The sequence below is a fragment of the Charadrius vociferus genome, unplaced genomic scaffold, assembly GCF_000708025.1.
Source record: "Charadrius vociferus isolate BGI_N301 unplaced genomic scaffold, ASM70802v2 scaffold162, whole genome shotgun sequence".
Lineage (NCBI taxonomy): Eukaryota > Metazoa > Chordata > Aves > Charadriiformes > Charadriidae > Charadrius > Charadrius vociferus.
The window spans coordinates 4730594-4754643 of record NW_009647236.1 but is presented as its reverse complement, the minus strand read 5'-3'; the positions used below and the strand labels follow the sequence as shown (position 1 = coordinate 4754643).

The 24050-nt window shown below is 39.8% G+C and overlaps 1 protein-coding gene across 1 annotated transcript in view; it reads left to right on the top strand.

Moving 5' to 3' along the window:
• Positions 1-24050, top strand: part of GRAMD1C (GRAM domain containing 1C) — a 53329-nt gene that overhangs the window by 5013 nt on the left and 24266 nt on the right. Inside the window, exons 2-5 of the mRNA XM_009879916.1 lie at positions 12426-12510; positions 16029-16132; positions 17893-17988; positions 19034-19114. Of these exons, the coding sequence (XP_009878218.1) occupies positions 12426-12510; positions 16029-16132; positions 17893-17988; positions 19034-19114 (366 nt within the window). The remainder of the gene's footprint in view (positions 1-12425; positions 12511-16028; positions 16133-17892; positions 17989-19033; positions 19115-24050) is intronic.

The window sequence follows — 24050 nt, the reverse complement described above, 5'->3', positions numbered from 1 at the left end:
ATGAAAGTACTTCAGATTTGTCTGATTTACTTATTTTGTCAGTCACTGGGGAGCAAAACCATCAGAAGTGCAACATAGTTCAGAAAATCAGCATGGTGTTGCTTGACTTGTGCTATCTGTTTAATGAGAGGGGAGTTCATAGCTTATGGAATGAAAGCTTTAAAAGGCAAATTTAGGAGATGGCATTTAAGCTGTTTTTTGGTCTTTTGTTTGGTTACAGCTTTGTTCAGTGTTTGTTTTTTTTTTTTTTTAAAACAAGCAGGGGTGTAACATTGTCATTTTCAAGTCTGCTACAGGTGAGCTACTTGCATCTCTTTGGAGGGAAAGACGACAGGTAAACAAAAATCTACAGGATGTGATTGTTTAGTGGTATGTTTAAGTCATTAGTAGCAACTAGGAGTAAAAGTTCTCCAAGAGATGGTTAAGAAAAAAAAGCAAAATCTGAAATCTTTTGTCATGGTTTAGGTGATTTGGGATACATACTTACCTATCTAAAGACATAAGGGCATTCTAGACAAGAATGTATGGCTTTTCTGCTAACAGCTACTCTGGAAGTTACATTTTTTGCCTCATCCTATGCAGCACATGGTTATGTATTAATTGAGCTATGTCAAGATTCCTTGGTAATATCAGCAGCATTTTAGAAATTACGTCGAGTAAGTGGGGATTTTTAGGTCGTGCTTTTTTATTGAAGTTGCTTGCAGAGGCAGTAAAGCCTATGCTTGGGGTATTCATGCACAAGCTTTTACTTTGGTAATATGTTCAGATTATGTATTTGTTACTGCATACCCCTAAATCCCCTAGGGCAATGATGGATAAAGTCATTCAGGAATTCAGCCTGATCATATGACCTCTCAGTTTCTGCTGTTCCTACCCACCAGGACTCAAGATACCACCCTTTGTTCAGAGTGAGTTGGAGGTATGTGATCATGAACCATGGTGCATATGTAGCTCTGATCAGCTCGTACTGATACAGGTCTCCCAATAGCTGACACTTTGCCTTCCATCTTTTTATACAGTTGAAGAAAAATTGTGTATGGTCTGTCTTTTCTGAAAATGGCTCAATCAAATCCAGTAGCAGCTTTTGATATAGAGGTGACTAAGACTAAAATCTGCATTTGGTTTCTAAGGTAGAAAAGGAAGGGATCACATTAGATACTTCACAAGAAAAATAGTTTTGGGGCAATTGCTTGGTGACTGCTATTTTCCATGTAATTTCAAATGCAGTAGGTGTACTCACAGGCTTAATGAGATGACCAGTGTAATTTATACCAACACAGTTCCGGCAGTTGGCTACAGTTGCTACTGCATTAACTATGTCACTACTGTTGTAGTTTGTCTAATACACTCCTACTGGTTTTCACTGTAGTCGTGATCCAAAATAGTTATGTGTCCTTCTATGAGTTGCTGAAAAGTAAATGGCACAGATCAGTTATTACACCTGAAGCACTAAGTGAAAGTGGAATAAATCTTTTGAGAACTTTTTTTAAAAAAAATATCTTCCTATCACTCTTACTTAAGGGAATTGTTTGCTTCCTTCATGACCTTTTTTTCTGACTGATATTTGAGGACTGTTACTAAACTTAAATACAGATGCCAGAGTCCAGTTCTGAGACAGTAAGGAGAGAAAAGCGTGACGGAGGTATGCCATTCTTTTGCTTCTGTATTTAGCTATGTGTGTATTAAGTAACTTTGGGGGGACTTTTTTGCAGGTAGGGAAGATGAGAGTTCAGAAGTAATGTCTTTTAGTTACTTCATTGTATGAGGTCATGTTCCCCATCTGCCCCCCATCCTGGATTTTTCCCCTCTACTTATTAAATGGATCAAGTAAGTCTAAAGAAAAGCAGTTTGATTTATTTTTTTTTTTAATTTACTTAGGCAGCCTGCAGTGAAAGATCAGGTGAAGGAACAGATGTTCTTAACAAATAACATTGGCTAATTGTTTAGCACACATGCTGTAGGAAGAAATATGAGTCAGATGAAACTGCTGTTTAGAAAGGAATGTATTTTTTTTATCCAAAAGGAAATCATCTTCACTGAGCTTTTAATTGCCATTGCATCATATTAGTTAGTACACTTATGGCTGTTGAAACCTGGACAATGTAGTTACAAGACTCAAAATTTAAACTGGGAGCAGATGAATTATCTGAGCTAAAGTATAACTTGGTATTGGGAGGGTGACAAACTCTTTTCAATTAAACAATGTTAAAATAGTAACTGAAAAGTTCACATGGACATGCTTGGTGTACTTTTTTTTAGAACTTGGGGTATCATGGGACTTCTGGGGTTTTTTGGGGGGTTTGTGGTGTGTGTGTTGTTTTTTTTTAACAATTTTATCACAAGGAATGGTGATAAAATGACTAAAAGGATTTTTTTAAAAAAAAAAAACAACAAAACCCAAAACCAAGAAGATTGCTTGAATGCTGCATCTTTGAAGTCAGGTAAGTATATACAGATCGACGATTTTTTCCTAAAATGAAGAGGAGCTTGGCACTTAAGACTCTTATGATCTTGGCTTATACTAGTGTCTTGGGGAGGCAGTATGAAACATGGTCTCTGGCAGAGGCATTATAGGCATAATTTTATTACCAGATCCAAAGAAGTTATTGCCAGCTACAAATGGTGTTGATGAGGATGCTGAGTAAATCTGAGATTGGAGACTCTTGCCTCCTGGAAGAGCTGAAAACACCTTCATTTTCAGTTCAGAGTTGGGGAGGATGTTTTTTCAAGAGATTTGGACACTTCCATAGAACTTCTTGCTTAACCTTCTTAATTAAAATTTAAATGTTTGTTTCACACAAACTCAGAGGTACTTGGTAGCAGTTACATAAATAATTGTATTTGAAATGGAAATTATCAGCCTTATTGCTAATTGCAGACTTCCAGACTGAGGTGTTTAATCAGCTGAAGGTGGTGTTATCTTATAAACAGGAAATGCACTTAAGTCGCTTAATGCTCATGCTACTTCTGAGGCCTGAGTTGCACTGGTACCCAGACTTTGGCAAGCCCTTTCTGAGATCACTTTGAGTCCTTTTACCGTCTTTCTGATGGAAAGAAATTGCCAATGAATACTTTTCTGTATAGATTTGCTTCCCAGTATCTTGCTGCTCCTTCAGCACAGAGATTCCCTGTGATGTGTTCTAGCTTTGCTTTGGGAAGGCAGCAGAGTTGCCCTGTTTTTCTGGTGAAACCAGTTCCTGCTGTTTACATATATAGCTGATCTTGACAACAGAACTGCGGGTGATCTAAAGAGTCACCACCCAGCTAGGTGCACAGAGAGAACTGCTTAGTCCTATGGAGCAGCTGTGGCTGGCAAAATGGCTGAAATATGGCCCCATTGTGTTCAATTATCTTCTCCTTTCAGGCATCCAGATTTAAATCTGATTATATGAGTTATTAAAATGCCTTGAAATCCATTTTTCTGTTTCTTCTTTCAGCTACCTCAGTAGGGCTGTGCTAGGAGAGGGATCTCTCCTCCCTGCTGTTGAGTCATTAGCTGTATCTTCAGCCAAGTGCCCAAGGGGATCTGACTTGTCGAAGGCTGCGCTAGGTGGATGCAGCATAGAGACACCTGCCTCTTCTCCTCTATCTCTGAAACTGTATGTGTGTTTTGATAGCTTCTAGGGACCCAGTCTTGCAGCCCGGGATGGTTGAGTGGTGCCCTGCAGCGAAGAGGGGCTGCACAGCCCCTCATGGCTGTAGTGGCTCACGGTCTGTGAGGGGTGAAGCTTGTATGCAGCCTGCATATATGTAGTCCTCCTCACTTCCACAATGGCCCACTACACAAACTGCAGTTGGAGCCTGACATTTAGTTACTCGCAGTAATGCAGCAAACAGGTCCTAGGCAAGACAGATGGAAGGAGACAGACAGCACAAAGAAAGCAGAGTAGACGTGTACCTGCTGTTCCCTTTTCACAGCAGGCAGAGAGGTCTAACAGGCAGGCATGCAAAGCCCTATATCCTTTGCCTCAAAGCATCTGCTCCATGACTACAAAGGACTGAGCTCTGGGCAGGTGGTGGAGGGGTGAGTGGGAGTGTACTCATTTTGGGAGCTTGGCTGTGCATGAAGCATGCACTGATCTCCCCTCTGCTCTGGAGCTCAGACTGAGGACATCCCTTAAACAAGGGCTAGACTTATAAAGCAGACAATGAACAAGTCTTGTGTGAGAGTAGATTTGGATCCATACCAAGTTACCAGGTGTAGATGCACTTTGTCTTTAAGACTGGTGCACAATGGGTGTCTGGGCTGTAGCCTTCAGTGACGCAGAGAAGGAGGAGCGCTGGGCATTGAGTACTCCTTTCCAAGCTGGTGTTTCCCTGGTGATGGTACTTTCCTCTGTTGTCCCCTTTGGAAATTTTGTGAACTTAAAATGACCTATGCTACTGCAATCTACCTCCCCAAATCCATTTAGATGATAGTGATATTAGATTGGAGCTGGGCGGCTCTATGCCCGCCTCCACCTCTTATGTTTTCTTTAACCATTTGCTGCAGCACTTATGTGCATGTTCTGCAAGGCTAGTGTGTTTCAGCCTGTTCTCCAAGCTCGCGTGCAAGCAGAGGCTGGTAGAACACTAGCTAGCTCTGCTGGATGGTGTCCAGCACCGGCTCTGAGCAAGTGGGTGAGAGAAGGGGGAGCTGTAGAGGCTGCCTGAGTGTTGGCCAGGGAATTGCATGGATTGGAACAGGTTGCAGGCAGCTAGAGGAGGAGGTATGTGTAGGGGGTGTACATCTTCTGACTTTATGTTAGTTTCATGCCTCATTCAGTTTTATTTCTGAAATGGAGCATATGCTTTCTTCCTCACTGTACGTGTCAAACGTGAGATTTTATATCTAAATCAAAGTTGTTACAAGAGTACATTAGCTTCACCATTTAAAAATGCTTTAAAACACTTATTTGCAGAAAGAAAGTACTGAATACTACAAAGCAATTGCTTCAAAATAAGCAGGGGGTATTCTCAATCCAAACTCTTCTTTTTCAGGGAAAAGTATACTATTACTAATGACAAGAGGCTTTCTTATCATTGATACGAATATTATCAGGTTGTTTCCCAAGGACGTTGTTGGACTAGCTTCAGCTGAACCCAATTTCAGTGAAATGTAATGGCTTGTGAAATTGAACTAATTCTGATGGGGTCTTGAAGGAGAAACTTGGGAGAGGCCCTCACATGTTCTAAGCTGAAATACTTTGTTACAAAATTCTTCCAGGTCTTTTAAACTGTTTTTTTTCTGAAGAACGTTAAACATAATCTTTAACTAGTTGTGCAACTTGAAAGTTCTCCAAAGAAATACCTTTGCATCTTTCAACTTTTTAAACGTTAAGTCTTTGAGTTTTCTTTCTACTTGGGAAGAAAGCCAAATTCAAAAATTCTTCACAAAAGAAAAAAAGAGATACTTTTGTTCTATTTCTAATTGTATAACCTGATGTTAGCAGTGTAGTTCCTAGTATTTCATATGATGCTAAATTTCCTTGTCTGTCAAAATCATAATTGTGACAACGTTGGTTGTGGATTTTGTAGGCTGTTTTCCAAGCTGTACTCCAGAATGATTTGATATTTTTATTTGTATAGGCAAGGCTCAAGTATGAGACCTTCTTTCCTGCTCATGGAAGGACGAGGTGACTAGTGAGGTGCAGGAGATGACTAGATGTTTTGTGAGCGGGATCCCTAGTTCAGCAGAGTTTGTGTCACACCATGGGGTGAACGATGGCTTGATGAGGCTTATGACTACAGTGGAGCTGCTGAGGAGAGCTGGACTACTGTTGAGGTGCTGTCTGTGGGACATAAGTGGAGGAACAGATAAGGCAGGGGATTGTGTGACAGCACTTTTGATGTACTAAACATAGTCTTTAAAATAGATGGGAGCAATCTCCCTTTCAGAAGTACCTAATTCAGTCAGTTTCACAACACTGGGTGTCAAATACTTCTTAAGTGGGCATCCAGTATTTCAGAAGCTCCCCATAATGAAATAGTTCTGAGGATTTTTTTCCTACACAGATTTTTGGAAACTGCGGTTTTAGTGGTAAATAATAGTCTGTCTAATGTTTTTAGTGTGGCTGCCCATGCATCTGTGAGAACTAGTTAATAGTAACACTCTATACTAGGGACTCTGTCTTTACCCTTGTTTATTGGGATCTCATAGAATTTAAAACCAAAACAAACCTAAATCACAAAACCCCGAAACAAACAAAACCCTAGAAAATACAGTAGCTTGGGTAATTGCTCATGGCCTATATTTTAATATCCAGCCCTTGAAATCTTACCTGTTGTATTTCCAACAGAAGAAAGACAGAGTTGCCCCAAAATTCTTACTGGATGCCTCTCTGCCTGCACACAGATGCCACTGAAGAACTGCCATTGGTTTGCTTTTTGCTCAGTCACTAAGAAATGTTAAAATCGGTTTTGCCTTCAGCCTCTGCAAATGAGGAGGGCTGGGCTACAGAAAGGGACATAATAACCCTAGTGTACTGCCCTGTGCCTTCCAGTGGCCCACTGGAAGACTGCCCTGTGCTTATGAGACTCCCCTCTCCAAAGACGTTAAGGGTGGATGAAGAAGAGCATATAATGAGTGTAAGTGAAACAGTCCTGGCTCCTTAAACTCTTCCCCCTCCCACAGTGCCTATAAGCTTGTTTCCATTTCCTTGAGAGCATGGGAACTTTTGGAAAGCAGGCTCCTAGGGAATATGATGGTTGAGCCAACCCTGGCAAGTTGCTTGTTTTTCTTTCTTTTTTTTTATTGGTTAACATACCTCGTATGACCTATGAATTAAACACAGCTGTGTGGATAATCAGGTGTGATCTAATAGCTCCTTATTTAAAAAAAAAGTGGACACTGTACGCAGAGTACCAAAGTGCACAGTGTACTTTACACAGCACACTAAGTCACCCTAAGTAAGGTGGGGTTGCTCTTCAGGTGAGAGCTTCTTTCCCTGTGCAAGTTTAATGTTTTTGTGCTTCAAGAGAACGGAAAGAACAGTAAGTTACTGCTAGTAAAGCTCATGAGTGCTCAATAATCATATAAAAAGCTATTTCTAACCCCAAATTTTCCTATGATTCTGTCAAGGAATAGTGAAAATAGATCACTCTAACAGAGTAGATCTGGACTGTTTGCTTGTGACAGGGTAAACGGAGAGCAAGTCTGACACTTTCAAAATACATCTTCATGCTTGTTTTCAGAAGAAATGGAAAACTGTGCCCTAGAACTGTGAAAAGACAAGGGAGGCTGGTAGTCACATGGATGTGAGCTTCCACTGTGATTCTGTGCCTAAAAGCAAATGTGAGTTGGATGTGTGTGTGTGTTTGCAGTGACTGCAATGCTATGTCTAGCTCTCAAGAAGCACATTGAAAATTGGAGGGTATTTAGAAGAGCCGTGAGAATAAGTCTGAAAAAAAAAAAATATCTTTTTGCTAATCGACTTGAGAAGCTTAATTCCTACCCCAAAAGAAAATATGGGGTAACTTGCTCACAATCCAAAAATAATTCACAAAGGAAGGATAAGATTAACCAACAGACCACTAGAACTATCCATAACTAGGATGGATTTTTCCATCAGGAGCGACTTTTAATTTAAGAAGGTAAAAATGAGTTGTGGTTTTTTTTTTTTTTTTTTTTTTTTTTTTTCTTTCCTTAAGAAAAATTTGGTCATTGCTGTTCTGGTTTTAAAGCAGGAGCTAAATTGCGGAATAACTGTGGCTTGTGCAGTATAGATGAGATTGAATGGTCATAATGAACTTTTCTGGACTGACGAAATGGCTGCAGTGGGATCAACATTTCTCTCATGGGAAGGCTTGTCAAACTTGGCATGTTTTACAGGCAGCCTCAGCAGAGTGACTGCCATCTCAGTGTGCCATGGGAGTTGTTCTTGTGTTTATACATAAATCTGCCTGAATCTGTTTTGGAGTATGTGAGGTCTTAAGTTTGTGTGCCTTATAGTGCTAAACATGGCTTTTGTTCAGGGCTGTTAACTTACTCTCTCCTAGCCTAGTGGGGCGTTAGACTCGATGAAAGTGGGGTTGTTGGTATATTTTGTTTGGTTTTGGTTCTTTTATTTCTCGCTTATCAGGTAAGTTTCAAGAATACATGTAGTCTTTTTGTATAAACTCAAGTTCCTCTCTGATTGTGTGTTGTTCTTCTGGAGGCTATTTTCTTTTTCTTTCTCCTGATGCTAAGCAGGATTTTAGATGAATTTGAAGAGGGGGGAAAAACAATGTGTTCTTCAGTAGAAATGCAACATTTTTGCCAGGATATTTAATGTTTGTTTTAATGTGCTAGTGTGTAGGATTAAAAATTACTGTCATCCTAACCTTACTAATATCTCAAAACTTGTTTTTGACCGTGTCTGGAAACTTCACAGGAAAATACAGGTCAAGCTCTTCTGGTTTTGAGGAACAGCACATCAGATGGTCTTTAAATGGGGTGTAGAGATAGTGGCATGGATTTGCTTGCTTGTAGACAGAGGAGCGAAGCCATGCGTGTCATTGGCTGTATTTTGATGGTTAAGTGAGGCTTCTGAGGATAAAAGGGGAGTAGGTTGGGCAGCTTCCTTATAGGCTTGTTTGATTCTGGGACCCCTCCCAAGCACTTGGTGGTAACTGATACCAAGACTGAATCTCAGTGGGAGGCATATGTGCATCTCTTAGAACAGGTGACATCAGAGTTGTATTACTCTAGTGGTGAGGTCAACTTACCTGTGTTCTCAGCTGTTTGTATTCATAGCTGCATGTCAGAACTATAGAATGCAAATTGTCAGGTAATGTGTGGGTTTTGTGGTGTCTCAAAGCAAGGGGAAAAAACTAACAAAACAAATGCAGAATTATTACTGTCATTAGCAGATGTTAAAAAATGCACACACTGTTCTGCTGAGGTTGATTGACTACTTGCATGCTTAGTGATATGTGCAATCCAATAATTTCCTAACGATTAGCATTTTTGCTGTACTCCTGGGAGAAAGTGTAGCTTAATTTTCCTCCACAGTTTGCTAAATGGCTCAAATTATTTGCAATGTCCACACTTTGAAGATGTAAACATGAAGGGAAGCTGTTTTTTAACAGGCTTCTATCATATAAATAACTCAGCTTAGTCCTGTTTAAGTTAACATTTTTTTCTGGAACATGACTTTATATATTTGGACTCTAGTCCATTTCTAAACAAGGTATGAGAATCACTTCGTTATGTGTCTTCAAGTAGTATCTGGTTCTTACATAACTGTCTTCTGTAAAACTTTCTGGATGACACTGTAAAGGTCTTTCTGCTTATGCTATTTTACAGGTTTCTGGTGTATTTTATGGCTTCAGATAAAGAATGCTAATATGTTGTTGGCTGGACTTAATAATTTTCTTAGTGATTAAATATAGCATACCCATAAATGCCTAAGATTATCCTCGGGCAAAATGTTTGCCTGATGAGTTATAATTAAACTTAGAAATGTGCATGTGTTAAAAATTAGTTGCTGTTTTCATCTCTTAAATGCCATACTACAGCCTAATTTATGCCTTTCTTCTTTTAATATTTGATGGTAAGTTTCGTAACCCAGAGGTGGCAACCTGCCTCAAATACTGTCATGTCTTGAATATTATAATAGTGATTATGAGAGATACTGCATTCGTAGAAATGGAAATGTCTTGGTTTTTTCACTTTAAGGAAATAGATAGCGCCAATAGTGTTAAAATTGTCCCTGTCGTTTCCCAAGTCTATTGAGTGATCTCTTTATCACCAAGCCACACACTGAGTACATAATAATTACAGATCTAAGCAAGCTAGTTTTCATACAAAGTAAGGAAAAGATAAGGTTAAAAAGTTTCAATGTGCTCACTTTTTTCTGCTGGTTAGATAAGGATTCAGAGCAGCCTCTTCATAAATGTCTGAAGAGCTCAGTAGAAATCGACAGTTAATGAGAGAATTTCTTATAGCCTATCTGTGACTTATGACAAAGAACACTTTTAAATTCTAGCAAGAGTTTCTCAGACAAGCTATGTTTTGCATAGACAAGTAAGTTTTATACTCTCAAACAAATTTGAAGTAAAACTCAAGATATCTTCAGTTTGGATTCTTGGATCTGTTGAACTCGCTGATTGAGGCACTAATATAAATGTGTCTGTGATACTGTAATGTTCCTATTCTCTTCCTGATCGCTTTTTCTTATAACCACAAAAATGCTTAACTTCACTGTAGCTCTTATGTCTTGTATACTGTGTGTTTGAGAAACTACTTCGCTCTTTAAAAGCATGGCTAATAAAATCATGGTTTCATAAATCAGGCTTGAAGATTGAACCTTCTTTTGCTCTCGTGGCAGACCAGTTCTCTTTTTCCACTTGTATGTTAGCATTGTCATCACAAGCTCAGACTTCAGTCAATTGAGGTATTACTCTGTAAACTGTAGGGCCTCTGGAACTACAGGTGGCAACTTTATAGATCTGAGTTAACTTTCTGTTTTTCCCCATGTCTCCTTCCAGAGTAATGGCAAAGACCTCCATATCTTCAAAGTGGTAGGGTCGTTAGATGCCTGTTTCAGATGATCAGTTAAAAGTGTGAATTTCAGGGCTCAATGTGGCAAGGTCAAGAAACTTTAGCCTACCTGCTTTTTAGTAAATGACGTGCTCTCCAAGAATGTTATTTTCATAATCTCTGAAGTAGCTGAAATATAGCTGGAAGCATACAGTTTAAAGGACATGCCTAACATGTTGGCCTGTTAGTTGCACCTAAAGCTTTCATGCTTACTTTTCTCAGAAGGGGAGGGAATGTTTTTTCTGTCTCCCTCCCTTACTGCCTTTTTGCATTGCAATGCTCAGAATATTAGTGGACAGCAAATATGTACTTACCAGTGGTTAAACATAAAGACTTTCTTTTATTGATGGTAATAGAAAGTAACATTAACTTTTTTTTTAAAAGCTGAACTGAGTCAGGGCGACTGTCCTCTCTTGTGTGCACTTAAATACCTAACCTTGAAGTAGCACTTACGTGTTCTTGTGGCCAAAGAGCTTGATTCTCAAGTACAGGTAGATGACAGACCATCATAGGATGTGTGTGTAGTGTGGCGTTCAGAGAACTTTTGAACAGTGAGAGGCAGCAATCTCTTCTGTGGAAAATAGCAAAGTGTGAGAACTTTGAGGTGAGGGCACTATTGGTACTTCTTTATTAAAAGACCCTCAAGCTGAAGATAGTCTGTCTTTGTTCTGGGATTGTTTTGATGACAAGCACAGACATAATGACAGGGTAGTGACCAACTAACTTGTTGCGGGAGTGCTAAAACTGAGTTTTTTAGTAAACCTGCTGCAAGGTCATACAGTCAAAAGTGCTTCTTTGCCTCCTTTCTTCTTTCTTTCCCTGCCCTGAACATAAATAGCCACTGATCTTATGGTAGAGATGGGTTTAATGGTGAATGTCAAGCTTTGGAGTAATTCAAGTGCTCAAGGAGAGAACAGTAGCCACATGCTTGAGATCCTTAGAAAGGTTAAAAAAAAAAAGTATAAAAGCCTCTGTTACACCATACTTATACCTGGTTTTTGTAACACTTGAAAGTGACTTCTTCCTGTCTTAACTATAGTCCAGATGAGTCATTGCCTTATACAGCATTTAGTTAGAATGGCCCCTAAAATAAATGACCAACATCTGTAGGAGGAAAAAAAAATACAACCTTGTTATTACTGCAAAATGAAAAATATACCTTTTACAGCAGAATCGTTTCTGGAGAACATGCTGAAGTTCTTTATTTGAATAGGAGCAGGGGCACTTCTTTATAAGAATAAGGAGTTAAAGTCCATCAAGATTAATCTTTGTTGCTGTGAGTTCACCACCTAATTTGAATCCTAAATGAACCTTAGACAGTAATCTTTTTAAATATGGGGTGAAATGTAGAACAGGTCTGGAGATCAAGAGGTGATGGTGGTGCTGCTATTTGTGTTTACTGGAAGAAACTTTGGCCTTTGTTCCTACAGGTCTAATTATAGCAACTGGCAAAAAACCCCACTACATTGTAGTATTCCTGAAATGATACTGCAATTAGAAATTGGTGTTCTGTGTTGTGTCCTTGTGTCCAGCTATTGGCCTGCATGACAACTTGATCTGTTCTGTCACCTCCTTTGTTGTGGCCTCCTGCCTCTTCATTTAATCTGTGCTAGAAGATTTAGCCCTGGAAGGGGCTCTCATGTCCTTATGAGTGGAGCAGATTGCCATCATAAAACTGTAATGCCTTGTGATTGGCATCTGGCCTCATACAGGGAACAGTTTGGCCCATTCTATCCTAAATACTGGAAGCACACTCTTACAGAAGCAAGCTTAAAGTTACAGTGATGACTACATTTAGATACCACCTATTCTTTATTGCTCTTTTGATGTTCATTTGTTCAAGATAAAATTATACATCCCGTATGAAGACAGATGATGGCTGAAAATAAATGTTTGCTTAACCTTTTACGATTCTTTATTGTAGCTCTCAAGTTCCACTTACAAATATAGGAGTGAGGAATTCAAGAGACAGTTTTCTCATCTGCCAGACTCGGAGAGACTCATAGTAGGTAAGACGTAATCACACCAAAAGTACTTGTCTTCTGACTGATAACTCCAGATTGCAGTAGTGCCAAGGTGATTTTTTTTTTTTTGTAGTAAACTCTTAACTACAGCTGATACCTTCCTATTCTCCTGTCTGTGAACTAGCATCAAATACCTCCAGGGAAAGTCTGGTCCATACTCATCTCCTGTACTGCCTGTTTGGGGGGGGGCAGAGAAGACAGGTTCCTTTTGGGGGTTGAGAAGTGGAGATGATACAGAATCCTCCAGTTCATCTAGATATGGGATGGGAGCCTCAATGTCTTTTCCTGCTGCTACTTTTTAGTGGGTTTTTAGACAAAAACTCTTCCTGACAGCAGTGGAGATGTGACTGTCTGACAGCTGTTAGATGACAAGCTGGAAAGAAACGTCACCAGGCAGGGTCAGGGTGAGCACTGAGCACATAAACTCAACATATGTGCATTGACGGACTTGTGCGATGCAAGTGCAAGAAGAGCAGAAGTAGGAATAAATCCTGAGAGCGGTGAATTTGTTTTATGTTCTTTCCAGCACGGACAACCAACTTGTTACTCCTTGCAGTGTCATAACCATTTATTTTCTATCCTGTAAGTGTCTAAGTCTTATCTTTTACTTTAGAGAGGCACGTAGTTATGACTAAGTCAGTTACCATAGATTTTGAGGGTGGAGGGAACGATTCCATAGCTGTAATGGTTTGGTACTTGGATACAAAGATAAGGGATGTTGCTTCAGTGACTCTGTTAAGGATGGTCCACCTACTTAGCAGAACCTTTTCCCCTGTGCCCTGGAACTAAGCCTAGACCCTTGCCCTAGGCATCTTGATTAGTGTGACTTCTGGGACTGAGTGACACAGTGGGTGCTTGTAACTGAAAAGACTCTTTTCAGAGACAAATGTCAGCTATGTGGTATGAGGACAAAAAAAGCCAGTATTTAAGTGTGTAATTCCCATCAGCTATCATAGGGGATCATTGGAAAACACTAACCAATCTTCATTTTATCCTGACTTATAATGCTGTGCACTATGGTGCATAGCTTCTTGGCACTGAAATGTTCCTTTTGAGCTCTGACACCCTGTTTTGCTCCACTGCAAAATCCAAAGAAGGCAAGCATGTAACCCTACTTTCTTTGCATGCAGTGGTGCACCTTATTCCCTCTTTTATCACTTGCCTTGCGGCTGACCGAGCATTATGGAACAAATACACTGTCCAAGAGTTGGGGGGTATTTTTATACAGAAGTGGCATTGTGACTGTTTAAAGGTCATCTCTCATCTTATGCAACCCTTAAGGAAGTGAATATTGAGAGGCTGTCAGTATATTCTTGCAGCATGCTGAGTTCCTTCCAGGTTAATGGGAGAGAAATTAGAGCTTTCGCTTGCATAGAAACACTTTAGAAACATAGAAACCCTGTGTCCTTTTCCAGCCTCAGAAAGAGGCAGTTATCCTTTGAAATGCTTCCTGCATCTTTAAAATACTTGAGTTCAGTACAGAAGTAAAACAGAAAAGAAAAGGATATTACTTTAAAGGGATGTTTTTTCTTTACAGAGGATTGATATAGAAAGCCATGGAGCAAACTCTGAAGCAGTTTCAATGAACAGACTGCCTAGGACTAGGAGAGATTTAGTAATGGGTTAATCTCAGCAATGTAGCACCTGCTCCATCAGAAGCAAAGTCATTACTTTATACATTTTTTTTTTTACCCCATAAACAGCAGTGCTCCTTTGGAAGGGCTTTTTGCATCTTCCAAGCAAACAGCTCTTCCTTTGCTTGATGCAGAGAAACTTATCACAGGCTTTACAGTGCTCAAAGCAGCAATTAATTGCTGCTGTTCATTAAAAGAACTGTAAATTCTCCTGTTTTTAACTTAGCTGTTAAAAAAGAAGTGACTGTAATGTCACTGTAATGAGCCCTGTATATAAAGATTATGTGAAATATAATTCTTTTCTTATAATGAAAAAGAAATTACGTAGAATTTCGAAATGGGAGTTTAAAGGGCTGCCACTAACTTTCATTTGTCTGAAAATGTGGTTTACAAGCAGTATCTTAAGTTACTGGATCTGAAAGCTTAGAAGGAGAAATGCTAATCTCTCCCTTTTGTTTTGATATTCTCTTTTGTGTAGGTAGGTTGTGGTGGTATTATTCATCACTTGCCCAGTGCTCCAATATTTATAGATCTGAATCCCTCTCCCTCCCCCAAACACATAAGTTAGTTGCAAACTTCTTGGTAATGCTTTCCTCAAGTCCTTAACCTCAAACTCCTGCTACCTTCCCTCTCCCTGCTTTCCCAGCATTTTGGTGCCTGACTTCTCTTTAAACATGCACTTACAACTTACTGGTTTGGATTCCTTTAGGTTTATGTAATTCTGTTTGCAGTTATGTCTCCAAGGGCTTGTATACACGCCTCGTGCTTGTTGCAAGAAACTTTATTTCCACTTGATTATTTGAGGAGAAAACTCAATAGAATTTTAAAAAACATCATAAAAGCTTCTGTAGATGCAGAGTTACCTTGAAGTTAGGATGGTGAGGGACTCCTGAACCTCTTGGTACTTGAACAAGAACTGTATTCATCGTCTTGTTGTACACAAAATCAAAATTCTGACTCAGTCAATACCAGATACAGTGCTTTTCAAATTAACAAAACTCTTTGATACCTCCTGAAGTTAAAATCATGAACATCCTGCATGAATAGGTGCATTCTGGGTATTTTCTATACATAAGGTAAGGTTCTTTAGGTTGGAGCTTCCAAAAGGGATCTGCCTTAACTTTCTAGAAGTAGTACTTCTGAAAATTCCTTTTGTTTGAGTCTTCAGGCTCTGAAATGATGAAAGTTCTCTGAGAGGCTTTTTAAAAGTGCAACCAAATCCTCTGCTCTTGTTCTTAATTAGCAGGTATCTGATGATGGGTAATTGCATTCTAGATGAAATCTGTTTCTCAATAGGGATGTTTCAGCCAGAGGCAGTATCATAATAAAAATGACAGCCAGCTTCTGAAAATATCCCCTGCCTGGAGAACTGGATATCTTCAAGCTACATTTTAGAGTCTCATTCTGCAGATAGTTTTAACTAGTGATAGGATCTGTTTAGTGGAAAACTATTATCTTACTATAACACATGAACTACTCTGATGTAGGAGTATAGTATAATCTATTATACTATAAAACGTTTGTGTATTCTGTTGTTTAGGTGCTTTGGAGTTTGACTTAGGAATACTTCTTCCATGTACTCCTGATCTTGCCTGATATCTCTTCCCTGAAAATATAGGCTAATGCACAGAGGGTTGATACATGGAGTGCTGTTGTCACACAGATACTTCCATCAATTCTGGCTTTGGGGTGTTCCCAGACAGTGGTCTGGATGCAACCCAGTACAAGTCTGCCTTCGCAGACTTTTGAAGAGTGAAAGAAATCACTTTTTATTCGTATTGTAATACCCTTATCTCATTTTAAGTTAACAGGTTTGAGTCAACTGAGCTGCAGTAAGTGAGTAAACTTGCTCTTGCTTTCTGTACATAGATTATGCCTGTGCACTCCAGAAGGATATCCTGCTGCAAGGACGCTTGTATCTCTCTGAAAACTGGCTCTGTTTCCACAGCAACATTTTCCGATGGGAGACCACAGTAAGATCTCTTGGCTCACGTGAACCCCACCTCTTCTTTGTCCTGGACTATCAGGATATAACAGTCCCTCAAACAAATCTTACCCTGTAAATCTCATGCTAGTAACTTTGTGCTGAACAGAAAGAGTCTGCATCCCTGTGTGGAAATGCAGATCCATTGCTCCCTAAAATGAGAATAGCATTGGAGACATCTGAATACTGAAGTAAGCCTGCTCAGTCAGTCATTCAACATAGGAAGGAGTTCAGGAGTTACTAAAGCTGATCTCTTACATTTCTGGATGACAATTTGCCTCTCTTTACCAAGGAGAGTTGCTCTATAAAGGGTGTAACATGTAAACTCCTGTAAGATCAGGAGCATGATACAGTACATGGTGTTGCCTGTTCAAGAACTCTCCAGCATTGAACTTTACTTGGTTTGGTCTCGCATGTAAATCTCTTCAGCTATTCTTAGATGCTGATAATTTTATAAATGACCTGTGTAAGTTCTCATATTGTGGTCTGTAGCTTTTGAACAGTATGAGCAAAAGTAGGTATTTGTGACGTTGGCCCTCTATTTCTGTCAAATTAGGTTAATGAGTTAAAATTTTTCATTCAAGTAGTTGTTGTGTCTGCTGTAGAAATAGCATGAAGCAGCAAATGAGAAAGGAAAGGTAACCTAGTTAATAGGTGATGGAGATGTATCAAAATGTTCTGCAGCTGTGAGACTGCTCATACCTTAAGTTAATCTCTTAAATTCTACTATGTGTGCGCTGAAATACACAGGACAGACAACAAATACCTCGTGTACTTAAAACAAAGCAGCCATGCAAAAATGCTTAACTGAAAACCAAGCTTAATTTCATCAGATGGATTTGATGATTGAATGTTTCTTATTGTGGACTTGAGATTATTTTTTTTAATTGCTTTGAAATTACATACTTGAATGTATAAACTAGTCAAAGACTGATTTTTTTTCAGCCAAAACAGCGTACATCCTGGTAACCTGTTCCTGCCTGCCTAGCAGAGTGATATCTTAAGGCAATCTGAGCTTATCAGCTACAATGCTAGAGCCAAGCTTTGGGATCTCCTTAGCAGGCTGTGTTGATGCAGAGAGAGTGTGGAGGACCTTCTGCACACACAGGAAAAACCAAAAGCCAACTGTATGTTCTTCCTTTCTCTAAGCTGAATGGCAGCACAGCCTTACCTTCAAGGGAAGGGGGTAGGCTGAATGGAAAGGGCTTGTTGCAGCCAGTCAGACCATGTTCTTCCAAACAGAAACGTTTCAAGTACTAATACACAAGGCAAACACACCCAAGCAGGACGATTTCCTTGCCGTGTCTGGATGGCAAATAAACCTCTGAAAATGGACTAGATTGCAAACTTGTGTGAGACAACATAGTCAAGATAGTCTGTTATGATGTATGTCCTGCCTTATGTATAGGGTTGGTTTCAGATCTGTGGTTTGTATGTGGTTGGGATTATGCCCTTAATCTTTGAGTGTTGCTGGAGGAATGGAAGAAAAGAAGAAAGAATTACTTGCTTCCCTAGTCCTGGTATGAAAGAAGAAGAGATTACTCTTAAGTCATCTTAACTTGCTTGTACTTTGGAATGCTTGCTGTTAAGGTTAGCAAGTGGTGACAGTAATTGCTTTTGTGGTCTCAAATGAATTGCATCCCAGGGTTTGGGATTAGTTTGAGCTCTTCTTGCATGTTCTGTGACTCTGTAAATTTTTAGTCTTAACAGTTATTTCTAATAAGTCTTATTAACTCTGTTTCTGCTTAGATTTCTATTGCCTTGAAGGATATCACTTTCATGACAAAGGAGAAGACTGCTCGGCTCATTCCAAATGCCATACAAATAGCAACAAAGGGAGAGAAGGTGAAAACCTGTATTTAAATATGGTTTGGGGTTTTTTTTTAATTATAATGTCCAGGGCAGAGCACTTGTAGTTTTAAATTTACCTAAGTAACTTCCCCATCAAATCTTTAAATGTAGTTAGGATTAGAAGACAGACTTGGTGTTTTGGTCCCTGGGCATATTGTCTTGATAATTCAGCTTTAGTTTGATTGCAGATTAGTGTTGATGCAGTAACCAGCAAGTAGGGAATTTTTTTGTCCCACAGATTTTCAAAGGAAATCCATTTGAAAACTGAAAATTCAGGGCACGAGTTCAGAATGTGTGTCCTTGAATTTGATATTTTTGTGATGTCACTGGATCTCACTTTAAATCTCACTGGATTTAAAGTGGTCCTGGAAGAAAATTGCTGAAAACAATAATTCTTGGCTGGATACAGAGAATAGTTTTCCAGGGTGAATCTGGAGCTGTTCTTTATGAATGAGCTGTGATTCCTCATATTTGGCTGTTCCCTCTCAATTTATTAAATATTCACTTTTATCATCAAAGAAGATAAACCTCTTTCTCTGCTAAACGAACTCTTGAATGGGAAAGATTCTAATGCTGCAAATGATGCATCTAATTTGATCTCCTATTCTAATTTCACATCTTCTCATGTGAAAAGATTAGTAAAAGCAATATGAGATGGAAGGATGGAAAGGGCTGTGGCCTGTAAGAAATAGGCATATGCATCTCTGATTTGTTCCACCTCTGATTTGGAAGTGGGAGAAAGATTTAACTGTGTAGTTAGTTGAGGGGGAGCTTTTCCTTTATGCCAAAAGTACAAATGATTGCAATTGGATGTCCAGAAAAACAAGTGTCTTTATATACTATGTGGATATTGAGGAACTAACTCTCACTTACTGAAAGTGATAAAAAGTGTGGAGTGTGAGAAGTATGAGCCCAGGTTTGGGTGTGAGAGGAGCATGCCATTGCTGAAAACTGTATATATATTCAAGATACAAAGAAGCATTCCAGGTTTCTGAAAAATACCTACAAGTGAGCTTTTTGCAACTTGTTTTTCTTGCAGTTTTTCTTCACATCATTCAGTGCAAGAGACAGAAGCTACCTCAGTATCTTCCGCTTATGGCAGAATGTGTTGCTGGATAAGGTAAGCTTGGAAGTGTTACTCAACCCCAGGTACCAGCAAAATAGTATTTTTTTTCTGATGTAAGCAGATATGTCTTTGGAGGATAAGAGGCTTTCTATAATAAATTAGCTTTTTCTTTCTGACAGAAATCTAATCTGATGTTCTCCTTCAGCTTGGTGTACTTCAGATCCCAGATAAACTTCCCATCCTTTCCTTCTCATGCCATCTATGACTTTTATGTTGGAGTGTTTTGTCTTTGAAGATAGGTTGTGTGCTTCTCTTGGTTACCAACTCAAGCAGATATTACTAAATTGGCATGCATTTGCTTCACACTTTCTATGGCTAATTTGTAATCAACAAGGCAAGAGGCTTTTTCGGTGAAAGCTTTTTTTCTTTTTAAAGAAAAAGCCAAAAGTCACCTTCTCAGATAAGTTATCTGAAACTTTGCCAACCAACTCATTACAACGCCCCTGACCTTGAATAAATGCAACAAAGGCAGGCTGTATGATATGGAAGTGTATTTTGGCAATTTCTGCTAGTTAGCTTGATTTATATTGCAATTTGCGAACACTTAAGCTAATCTTTCTAAAAATGTACTGATGCTTTTGCACAACATCACTGTAAGTAATGCAATTTTTGTAAACCAATTCCTTCCTGTTTATGGCTCTCGTTGTTTAAATATTTCAACACAGTTGCAATAGAACACTGAAATACCCATATATAACTGCACTACAGTGGTCCCCAAAGGCTTACAGCTGTTGTACTACTTATATGTAGTGCACACAGTTTTTTTTGTTAGATGAATTTTAAGGCAGACCAGAGGCACTTTTTGTCAAACAAAAGCTGAAAATAAAGGAAAGTGCCAATTAAGTCAAAACCAATGTTTCCTGCAAATCTCTTATTACTCATATCAAATACCAGTTAACATCACACTCACCTTGAATCCAGCAGTAGCACTGCAAAACCCACAATGTACTATGTCATTCTTTGACTTGAACTTGCAACTGCAATTAAGCTGGTATTCTTTTATTAGGCAAAGTTTGTCAGGAATGGTAATGAACTTATTCAGTTGGTTAGTTTGTGGTGCTGGAGGGTGGATGTATGGGCATTGAGGTATATGAAGCTATCTGTGGGGCTGGAACAGAGGCAACAAGCTCTTGCTGTTGACTATTAGTTTTTCCTGTGTGTTTCTATCTTTGCCACTGAAGTGAGAGTCACAGTAGAAAAAATTCTTCACCTCAGGGAAGTAACTAAAGGATAGATACGGAAGTAGAAGTCATGGGCTGCGTGTAAGATGAAATTAAGTCAGCAGGTTTTAGGGACCATCTGAGTAGCTTGGGAGCTCTCCTTATTCTTTCTCTCTAATCTTGCTATTAGCTTTCTTGCATCCTCGCTGAAGTATGTCTGTTATGTGAATTTCTGCTCAGAGTTCAGTTGTAAAATGGAACATTACCATGAGGTGTATGTAGGGTTTTTTAATGTGATATACTTGTACTTGCTTCTTGAAACAAGATTTCTGTTTGGTTGAGGTTCTACCTCTGCAATGTAGTAAAGTCTGATTCTCTGCTAGAATGTGTTTCAAGTCGTCTGATAGCCTGCTTTATGATTCTTTACTGCTTAACCAAACTAGATCAAGCTATAGAGGGGCACTGAGGAGGCGCAAGCAGAAAATGAAGTTGCTAGAGCTGGATCCACAGCCTCTTCTACAATGACAGCTGTCTACTGACCTGTTCTGAAGAAGAAAGCCCTTGCTGCATCCAAGCAGTTTTACTGCTTTCTCCCCCTCTCCCCCCACGGCAGGGGACAGCATACATTTGAAAGATCTTGTACATCTCATCTGGGGCTCTGGCATGGTATCCAATGCCCTGAGTATATGAAGCCTGGTGTTTCTGGGCCCTGGTGATCAAAGGGTCCTGTCAGAATTTGTTAGGCGTGTGACAAAACCCCCGAATCTAGCTCTGGAAGCAATTCCAAGAGGAGATGGTTTTATTTTTTTTCTCTGCAAATAGCTAGATATTTTAAAGCCTATGGGTAATTTAGTTATCTGGAGTGCATCTGCTAGACCTGGAGATGACATCCAAATGTTAAATTATGAAATAAAGTCCTTCTGGTGTCCTCAGAAGTGTAACACTGATTGTAGCTGTCACAGTGCTGGTTTGCGCCACCTGATGGTAGATAATCCCCCATTTGCAGGATTTGGATCCAAAGGAATGGAATTGCAGTTGCTTCAAACCACACATGCAGAGGTCATTTTCAGTCACCGGCTCTGCCCTCTTCAATGCTTCCTGGGCATAGATTTCGTGTTATGAGGTCTCACCTCTAAAGAACAACCTATCTGCTTTACCTGATGTACCTTAAGCTTTCACCACCTGCAGAACTTCTCGGTAGGGTCAGCATGCCCTTTCCCAGATCTCCATCTTGTGGCCATTCTGCCTTGCACTTAAGTATTGCATGTCTTAGACAGTTGAACAAGTTGTATTCTGTCTGTTAGAAATGAGTTGCATTGTGTAAGAAAACCAGTAAATGGTTATGTGCTATTCCATGCCTAAGCTTACTTTGGCCATCAAGATGCTCTCCCCTGACTTTGTGTCACTGTTCTCATAGGACTCCTGGTCCCCTTGCCAAATTGTAATTCTCTAGCTCATAGCTTCTCCTTCAGATCTTGCTTAGAGTAGAATACTGTGCATTTGGTGCCCTTCAACTTTGGTTCCTCTGGGAATCAGTGGGTACCGTCCTCTTAAGATGGTTCTGTCTTAGGCTATTTTTTTTAAATGTCCATGTAAATACTTTTTTCTTTCAAGGAAAATTCCACCTTTTTTCCATTCCTATTGCAAAATGTGCTCAGAGTGAGTCTCTTAGGCTTTTACCTCACCGTTGTTTTTTTAAATGCTCCTGGTGAAAGGGGGAAGCATCATGGAAAATAGTCATTAATGTAGGTCTGGAAGAGACATGACACCGGTCTTGATCAAACAGATAGCTGCTTCCACATCCACTGAGGCTTTCAATAATATATCAGTTTATAAAATTAGCCAAAATTCCTGTTTTGCCACAGGCTTTTGAGATTGATAAAACAAGTTTAGTAATGGCTGCTATTGACAGTAAGAGCAATGCCATTTATACTTTTGCGTTATTTTCCTGAGGCTTATGGGTGTCAAATATCCTTCCAGTTTAAGGGAGAAGGAACAAATTAAAATCTAATTAGGCAGGTCATTCAAATCCCAAACAAACACAGTGCTCCTTATTTCTAATGGAACAAGATCTTAACTTAATCAGTCTCAATTCCCATGAGACCTCTTCCTTAGAGTTGGATTTATTTTCCTATTGTTCTCCTTATGCTTTGCTGGGTAGAGATTTTCACCTGTCTCCAGAGTCATTGTAGCAGGTAAGTCTAGAGGTGTGAGAAGGGATCGGAATTTCTGATGAGCTGGGCTTCTTGTGGCAAACATCTACCAGGACAACAGTTCTGCCTTCCCCAGCAGCTTCTCAGGGAAGGCCGTTTTTAAAAAAAAAAAAAAAAGTAAAAAAAATGTGCACCTTTGTGTGCAAAAAGGGTGTTTTAGAGATCAAAGAGGGCTTGGGTTGATTTCATGTTTGGGTGGTTAGAGGGGGAGTTGACTGTTTTCCCTTGTGAACAACCAATCAAACAGAATTCCACATCAGAGTTGCCTGGTGAGAGCATGGTGTGTTGGTGGGGGGTTGTTTGCTGGAGTAAACCTGTATGGAGTGTCTTGTTCTTGTTTCTACATCTGTCCCTAGGGGGCAAAAATCAGCGGCTTCACTTATGTCGGTGGTATTCTGTGGTATTGCTTGTGCCATGCCACCACTTTTGTCTAGTGTGAAACAAGTTATTGATGTGTTATGCTCCCAGTTAAAAAGACAAAAACGTGTCCCGCTGCTTCTTGTAGCCTTTGTTTCTGTATACAAAGAGAACTGAGGAAAAAAAACCCAGTATAGACCATCACCTTGAGGGGGCAAAGTAATTCATGTTTAGATTCAGCCTTTCAAGCTTCAGGGCTTCTCAAACCATCCTTTCAGAAGCAGAAGTTTGACCCAGAAAATTTGTGCCCTTCTTTGCCTTCGCAGCTAATCCTTTCTGATACAATAAAGCAAGTCTGGTTTGATCTTGCGCTGTGACCGTTAACAACTTATTATATCTTGCTGAGCTAAGAATAATTGAGCAGAGTGCAAGAATCCTTTTTTAGAAGAAGTTGGTAACATTGACTTCACAAAACCACAGGAAAGAGCTTTATAGATCCCTAAAATGCATAGCTGAAAGTTTCTCAGCTTCCCTCAAACCATTGCGCTTTCTATACAAGGGCAGTCTGATTTGCCCACGGACTGGTGCAGAACGTGTTAGTGAATTCAATTAGCGACATTAGCTGTTCCCCAGTTATTTTCTTATGACTGGTAATAAAGGCCCTGGCTGTGTTGGGCAACAGAAGTGAAAGTGGCTTTGTTTGTCCTTTAACTTGTGGCTGAAAGGTATGCTATCTAAAGATATGCCTCAGTCATATTTTGAAACCGTGTAATGCCTACTCCTGTTTTTAGCCGTTTAATGAAAACAGCTGTAGGTAGTTGTTTGTGGTTATGAGTTTACCGCTCCAAAGTGCGGCATGCCTGGGGAAAGTCAGGCAGCTGTATGTTGGTGCATGCGTGTTTAGCACTACATTGCTTTGTCGAGCAAACCCCCGTGGCAGAGGGAGGTTGGCATTAGCTGTTGTGACCCTTGCTTTTATACACATGTGGGGTTTTTTTATGTTTTTAATGTTTACTTTGTCCTCGGTAGGATCAAACACCTTGACACGGATCTCTACCAATAAGGCTGCTTGTGCCAGCCGCTGTCGGAAAAGCCTGAAAGCGTGTTGTGCTGGGAAATACCCGAGGGACAAACCCCTCTTAGGGATTTGGGAACCCGAGGGAGCGGCGGCGAACAGCCGTGTCCTGCCCCGGGCTGGCT